We start from the raw sequence: 8,697 nt of genomic DNA on the forward strand, positions 1-8,697 counted from the left end.
TTTGTTATTCCATGTTCTATCAGTTGTTGTCTGTATAGGATCATTGTGGTTCTCTTTAATTGCTTCCTTTATGTTATTTCCATGCGTAAAATTTCAGTATTAGTTCATGCTATTAACTTGTTTCGTATCAGTTATTTTTTTCACCATCCATTATTTATTGTTATTTTATTTTTCATAATGTTTATTTACATCCCTGCTAGGTGTCTTGACCTGGCCTCATCACTACTCTACCGAGGTTAGGCTTGATACTTACTGGTTACCGTTGTGGTGTACTAATACTACACTTCTGCACATATTTTTGTGTAGATCCAGATACGTCTGCTCGTGCTGGACGTTTGTGATTGATTGTTAGCTGCTTATAGCGACCTTAAGGTATGCGTAATCGGCGTCCGCAGGCCTCAAAGTCACCATACTTTACCCTTACTTCCTATTGTATTTTAATTAAGACAATGATGAAGTAGACATTTTAGTTTACTTTGTAGAGCTTATGACTCAGTTCCATCGGTCTTCGGGAGTGTAATGTTGAGATTCTGTTTTTGCAGATTATATCATTTTATCAGATTTGTTTTAGTACTTTGTTAATTATTTTTTTGGTCAAGTTGTTATTAAATGTTAGGCTTACCAGGTCATAGAGACTAGGTGCCATCACGACATCATATAAAGGGAAATTGGGATCGTAAACACCTTGCTCCCCGCACTCACAACATCTCTGCTTCCTTTCTCTAGACTTTGATTTGGCGGTTGACTTTCTTCTGTTAAAGTCCTTTTTTTGTGTTCTTCTTCTACTCAAAAGACCCTTGCCCTCAATTCTTTTGTATGGAAAGCTCTTATTCAACTATTCTGATTTTAGTGCATTAATAACATCTTCTAGTAAAATATTTTCTCTCCCATATAACAGCGTATCGGTAAAAGTATCATAAGACGATGGTAAATAACATAACGCAGTCAAGGCTTGTCCTCACTCTCAATATTGATATCCACGTTCTTCAAGCCCATTATAATTAAATTAAACTTATCAAGGTGAGTTTTAACCGGTGTACTGCTATTGCTCCCAAACGCACACGCAAGTATACACGGTCGACATGTAATATAGCATTGTAAGTCCAGATATCGTACCCACAGGGACTTGTGATTAACTATCAACTAAATTAAACCTAAACAATTAATCTATTCAAGCGATTCCAAAAGTATGAATATTTAACTACAACTAATCTAGAGTAGCAAACTAAAAAATTAAAGAAACAAGTTGGCGAAATTTTAGAGATAAATTAAATGAGAGACAATATTCTAGAGCTATGATATTAAAGAAAAAGAAGATGAAGAAAAACTAGGTAGAAGTTTCCTCCAAGCGTGGTGTGTATTCCCCCACGTGAATTCTCCTTAAAAGTATGTTAGATATCCTTTAAATTAGGTTTAGGACTCTTTTTATACGGGTTTGGGGAAAAGGGGGGGGGGGGGAAGGGGGGTCTTGGGCCGAAATAATATTGTCCCGGACGAAATAGGGAAAGTCCCACCCCTGGCGTCCAGAACAGCGCCTAGCGCTGGCCATGGCGCTGGAAGCAGAACCATTTTCACGTTAAAATCTTTCAATGTTTTGCTTTCAAACTGTATCTCTTCATCGTTTTGTCTTCCACTTGGGGGACAAAACCCAAAGGGTGTCCCCACTTTGTCTTATTATTATTTTTTGTTTTAGTTTCCTTTCTTTTTCTTCCGTATTTTATTCAATTTTGCTCTAAATCTCTTCAGCTTCACATCGCTTTATTCCTACAACATTAAAATATAATATTAAGCTTACTATAATTAATACTCAAAAGATGACTAAAAAGTGCTATAGTGTGAGGCAACAACGAGAAAATATATGCATTTTTGTCCGAACATCAACACCCCACACATAAACTCTTGATCGTCCTCGAGTAAGTATTAAAATCACTCTCAATAAATCAAGCCTAGAAATACCACTTCTAACCCCCTAACCTCAGAAAGGGACTCTAACTGTCACGACCCAATTTCCATTTAGGTCGCGATGGCGCCAACACCGATGTTAGGCAATCGATAAACTACGAATAATTAAGGCAATTTAAACTGAAATGACCAAAAGAAGTCATAATTAAGTGATTACACTCCAAAAGAATAGTCTACTAATGTGTGTGCCAGAAACTAGTGTCACAAGTATGTGGACATCTAGTAGAATATATAAAAGAATATAACTATCCTACTATCATAAACAGAACAGACAGAAAATAATAATAAAAAAAAAAAGAGACTCCAACGCGCTGCTGAACGGCATCAGAAGGGAGCAGCTCACCGTGGAATCTCGGTCAAGTATCAAGAATGCGTGCCGGACGGGTAGCTAGATGTACCTGCCTCAGATCCTGTACAATTAAGTACAAAAGCGTAGTATGAGTACATAAACAATATGTACCCAGTAAGTATCCAGTCGAACCTCGAAGAAGTAGTAACGAGGTTTCGACTTGACACTTACTAGGGCGAAACAATATAATTAAGTAAGAGGCTATGCATGGATATCAAGACTAAATAGCAGATAATAACAGGAAGTGACAAGTCTTTCCATAAATATATATTTCAAAATTAATAATTTTGGTTAACAATTTATATTCCAAGGCATTTAAAACAGTTTAAAATCACATATAAGTGCCAAGCAAATAGCATGTGCATATAATGTCGAGGACGTACGGCCCGATCCAACAAAATAACAAAATGTGCTATGTCGGAGGGTCGAACGACGCGAACCATAGATGTATCTATTACCCTGCTCGCAAATCATACATGCGACGCGGTCAAATACAAATAAACACATTCAAATAGTCAATCAAGAATTCATCAAGAAGGCAATTTTTCCAAGAAGATGTCAACTTTTCTTTAACGGACAAGAAAATGGTGTTTAACCTCTTAAAATTCATTTGCCAAGTTCGATATAAATTAAGCAATTTAGTTTGACAATAAAGGTTCTCTCTTCACCAGACAGATAGACAAATAGGCAATCCGATAGATAGATTATGGCTTCGTCACTATCAGCAAGCTCCCCTAGGCGATGAACTGCTTCCGACTCAAGTATGGCAAGTAAAGCATTCTTTTGGGTTCTAGACTACCTGGACTAAACATAATAGTTGCTATGCACAGACTCCCGTCACCTCATGCGTAAGTAGCCCCCACAATCAGGAACACATATTTAATTACTTCTCATATGGGGATAATTGCCTCTTACAAGGTTAGAAAGGAGACTTACCTTGCCCCAAAGCTTATTTCCGAGCTCAAGAATGCTCTCAAACCCTCAAACAAGAGCCGGACAATCCAAAACTATTCAAGTAAGGTAAAAACTAATCAATATGGGCTCCAATATTCACACTTCCACTATTAGATGAACGCACCTGCGGTTCTGTTTCTGCGGAAAAGGGACTGCATATGCAAAACCTGGGCTCTGCTCTTAGGCCGCATCTGCGTAGCTTCGCCCGCACCTACGAGCTCGCACTTGCGGCTTCCCAACCGGAGGTGCGGTCGCACCAGAACAGGTGCACCAACAGCTCATTTTGAGCTTGGACTCAACTCGTGCGGCGTCCGAATGGCATCCGGGGCCCCCGAAGCCCCGTCCAAATATATCAACCAGTTCTAAATCATAAAAAAGACTCGCTCGAACCTTCGGAACGCCAGAAACAACATGAAAACTAAGAATCACACCCTAAAACTAATTGAATCAAACTTATGAACTTTAAGTTCTTCAATCTACTTCCAACGTGCCGAAACATACCTGTACCACTCGGAATGAAATCAAATTTTGTGTGAAAGTCTTAAATGATATTAGGGAACTATTCCCGATCTCGAAATTCTATTTGGACCTCGATATTACCAAAATGCGTCCCAAACCACAGTTATAGAACTTCTAAAACTTCAAGAATCAAACTTTCACTATTAGGCACATAAATGCTCCCGGGTCATGCGAAACCCATTCTGAACATATGCCCAAGTCCGAAATCATCATATGAACCTATTAGAACCGTCAAATCCCGATTCCGAGGTTGTTTACTCAAAATATTGACCGAAGTCAAACTTGGCCTTTTAAGCCAACCTTAAGGAACTAAGTATTCCGATTTCAACCCAAACTCTTTCAAATCTCGAACCAATCATCCCTGCAAGTCATAAATCAATAAAAGAAAGTACGGAAAGTTTTATTTAAGGGCACGGGGTTCTAGAAAGCAAAAAGACCAGTCGGGTCGTTACATTCTCCACTTCTTAAATAAACGTTCGTCCTCGAACGGGTCTAGAATCATACATGGAGTGTTGAACAAGTGTGGATATCTGCTCCGCATGTCCTCCTCGGGCTCCAAATCACCTCCTTGACTGGTTGGCCCCTCCACTGGACCTTCATGGCAGAAACCCTCTTAGACCTCAACTGGCGATCCTGCCTATCAATAATAGCAATTGGCTCATCCTCCTAGACCAATCTCTCGTCTAGCTGAATGGTACTGAAGTCTAACACATGAGATAAGTTGGCGTGGTATCTCCGGAGCATGGATACGTGAATAACTAGATGAACCCCCGATAAGCAGGGAGGTAGATCAAGCTCATAAGCAACCTCCCCTACTCGCCTTAACACCTCAAAGGGACCTATAAACCTTGGGCTCAACTTGACCTTCTTCCCGAATCTCATAATGCCCTTCATCGGCGAGACTTTAAAAAGAACCTTCTCGCCGACCATAAATGATACATCACGCGCCTTCTGATTCGCATAACTCTTCTGTCTGGACTGTATCGTGTGACGTCTCTCCTGAATCAACCTTACCTTTTACAAGGCATCCTTTACCAAATCAGTACCGTATAAATTAGCCTCATCAGGCTCAAACCACCCAATGGGAGAGCGACATCGCCGACCATATAAAGCCTCAAATGGAGCCATCTCAATGCTGGACTGATAACTGTTGTTGTAAGCAAACTCGGCCAAGGGCAAGAACTGATCCCACTTCCCTCCAAAGTCAATCACACATGCTCTGAGCATGTCCTCCAATATCTGAACTGCCCGCTTTGACTGCCCGTCGATATGAGAATGGAATGTTGTGTTGAGCTCTACACGGGTTCCCAACTCAATTTGTACGGCTCTTCAGAAATACAAAGTGAACTGAGGACCTCTATCTGATATGATGGACACAGGCACACCGTACAACCGAACTATCTCCTAAATGTAGATCTGGGTCGACCTCTCTAAAGTGCAAGTAGTGGCTACTGGAATGAACTGTGCCGACTTAGTCAACCTGTCAACAATAACCCATACTGCATCGAACTTCCGCAAGGTCCGTGCTAACCCAACTACGAAGTCCATAGTGATGCACTCCCATTTCTACTAAGGTATAGTCATCTACTGGAGTAGGCCTCCTTGCCTCTGGTGCTCATACTTAACCTGCTAATAATTTAGGCACCTAGATACATACTCCACTATGTCTTTCTTCATCCGCCGCCACGAATAATGCTGCCTCAGGTCACGATACATCTTTGTAGCACCTGGATGAATATAATATCGTGAACTGTATGCCTCCTCTAGAATCTTCTCCCTCAGGCCATCAACATTAGGAACACATAGGCGACCCCGAAGTCGCAGAACACCATCCTCGCCAATAGAAACCTCCTTAGCACCACCCTATAGTAGTGTCTCTCTGAAAACTGCCAAATGCGGATCATTAAACTACCAAGCCTTGATTTGTCCCGATAATGAAGACTGAGAAACAACACATGCAAGAACTCAGCTGGGCTCTGAAATGTCCAGCCTCACAAGTGTGTTAGCCAAGGACTGAATGTCCAAAGATAGTGGCCTCTCCTCCGCTGAAATGAATGCCAAACTACCCATACTCTCTGCCTTCCTTCTTAAGGCATCCGCGACCACATTTGCCTTGCCTGGATGATAAAGAATGGTGAGGTCATAGTCTTTCAGTAACTCAAGCCATCGACGCTACCTCAAATTAATATCCCTCTACTTGAACAAGTGGTGCAAACTGCGGTGGTCTGTATAGACATCACAAGACACTCCATACAAGTAATGCCTCTAAATCTTAAGAGCATTAATAATCGCTGCCAACTCCAAATCGTTCACGGGGTAGTTCTTCTCATGAATCATCAGCTGACGTTAAGCATATGTAATAACTGGTCCCTCCTACATCAATACACATCCCAATACAATGTGTGAAGCATCGCAATAAATTGTATACATCCTTGAATCGGAAGGCAACACTAGAACTGGTGATGTAGTCAAAGCCGTCTTGAGCTTCTGAAAGCTTGCCTCACACTCGTCAGACCATTGAAACGGGGCAACCTTCTGGTTCAGTCTAGTTAGAGGTGCTGCAACGGATAAAAATCCCTCCACAAACCGGCGATAATAACCTGCTAATCCCAAGAAACTCCTGATCTCGGTCGCAGAAGTAGGGCAAGGCCAACTCTGAACTGCCTCAATCTTCTTGGGATCCACCTTAATACCCTCTCCTGGTACAACATGCCCCATGAACACCATAGAATCTAACCGAATCTTACACTTGGAGAACTTAGCATACAACTTCTGTTCCCGCAAAGTCTGGAGCACTACTCTCAAATGCTACTCGTGCTCCCCTAGGCTACGTGAGTAGATCAAGATGTCATCAATGAAGACAATAATAAATGAATCAATATAAGGCTTGAAGACCCTGTTCATCAAATCCATAAACTCCACTGGGGCATTAGTCAAGCCAAAGGACATCACAAGAAACTCATAATGACCATATCTAGTACAGAAGGCAGTCTTCGGAACATCTGAGTCCCGAATCTTCAGCTGATAGTAACCTGATCTCAAACCAATCTTAAAAAACACCCTAGCACCCTGCAACTGGTCAAACAAATCATCGATGCGTGGCAACGGGTACTTGTTCTTGAGGGTATCTTTGTTCAACTGGCGGTAGTCAATACACATCCGCATAGTCCCATCTTTCTTCTTCACACACAACACTGGGGCACCCCAAGGTGATACACTCGGTCTGATAAACCCCTTAGCTAGCAACTCCTCAAGCCATTCTTTCAACTCTTTCAATTCTTTGGAGCCATGCAGTACGGTGTAATAGATATAGGTTGGGTGCTTGGAGCCAAGTCAATGCAAAAATCAATATCACGATCTGGCGGCATGCCTGGAAGGTAAGAAAGAAACACATCGGCGAACTCCCGGACTACTGGCACTCAATCCATCGTCGGAGACTCTGCGGTGGTGTCCCATACATAAGCTAGATAAGCCAAACAACCCTTCTCGACCATACGTCAAGCCTTTAGAAAATAAATAACCAGACTAGTTGCACTAACTGAGGAACCCCTTCACTCCAATCTCGGCAACTCAGGCATGTCTAAAGTAACAGTCTTGGCATGGAAATCTAGGATGGCGTGATAAGGAGAGAACCAGTCCATGCCCAGGATGACCTTAAAGTCAGTCATATCAAGTAACAGGAGGTCCGCTCTAGTCTTGAAACCACAGAAAGTGACCATACAGGACCGATAGATATGATCAACAACCATAGAATCGCCCACAGGAGTGGACAAATAAACAAGAGTACCCAAGGACTCACGAGGAATATCCAGGAAATAAGCAAACAGGGATGATAGATATGAATTGGTAGACCCTAGATCAAATAATACTGAAGCATCCCTACCGCAAACGGAAATAATACATGTGATAACGACATCTGAGGCCAATGCATCTGGCTTGGCCGGAAAAGCATAGAATCTGGCTGGAGCGCCGGTTGGCTGACCTCCACCTGACTGAACACTAGCTGGCTGAACTCCCCCTGCCTGGCCTCCACCTCTAGGATTGCCCCTACCAACCTGTCTTCCGCCTCTGGTAGGCCAGACAGTTAGTACTAAAATCATAGGCTGATGACTCTGCTGCACTACCTTGCCCCGAAGCCTGGGACAAGTCCTCTTCATGTGACCTAGATCTCCACACTCATAACAACATCTCAGCACCATAGACAGCTGCCCTAAAGACTGGCCCTGATGGCCAGAATACCCACTAGAGGAACCCTGAATGGCTGGGGGACGGTATGAGCTCTCTGGCATGGCACTAGAAGAACGCTGATGACCAGAATAACCGCCAGGGGAACCTTGAATAGTTGGTGGGCGATAAGAACTCTCCGGCATCGCACTGAAATAAGGCCTCACTAGAGCACCTCGAGGAGGTGGTGGGGGTGTTGAATATGGGGGCCTGCTGGGCTAGCCCCTCCCAAACTGACCTCTACCCCTAGCTAGGGCACCTCTAAAGTCCCTAGAGAACCGGGCCCTCTTGTCCTACTGCCTCTGCTCTCTACTCCTCAGACGGTAGTCCTCAATCCTAGGAGCAATCTCCACTACCAGCTGATAAGGACTCCCCATCTCAACCTCTCGGGCCATGTTGGCCCTAATACCAGAGTGCAATCCTGCAACAAATCTCCGCACTCTCTCTGCATTAGTAGGGAGTATCATGAGTTCATGACTAGACAACTCATAAAACCTTGCCTCGTAGTCGGTCACCGACATATGACCCTGCTCAAGCTGCTCAAACTGGTACCGTAGCTCTTCCCTCTCGGAGGGTGGGATATACCTGTCGAAGAAAAGCTGAGTGAATTGCTCCCAAGTAATAGGAGGAGAACCCGCTGGTTTGCCAAGAACATAAGACTGCTACCATCTACGGGCCCTGCCCGCCAA

General features: G+C 43.1%; 1 protein-coding gene across 1 annotated transcript; it reads right to left on the bottom strand.

Moving 5' to 3' along the window:
* Positions 1 to 7,335: 7,335 nt before the first annotated feature.
* Positions 7,336 to 8,154, bottom strand: LOC138902255 (uncharacterized). Its single transcript, XM_070190099.1, has one exon. It carries the CDS (start codon positions 8,152 to 8,154, stop codon positions 7,336 to 7,338), a length of 819 nt encoding a protein of 272 aa, XP_070046200.1.
* Between the last annotated feature and the right edge of the window lie 543 nt (positions 8,155 to 8,697).

The sequence above is a fragment of the Nicotiana tomentosiformis genome, chromosome 12 (assembly GCF_000390325.3).
Source record: "Nicotiana tomentosiformis chromosome 12, ASM39032v3, whole genome shotgun sequence".
Lineage (NCBI taxonomy): Eukaryota > Viridiplantae > Streptophyta > Magnoliopsida > Solanales > Solanaceae > Nicotiana > Nicotiana tomentosiformis.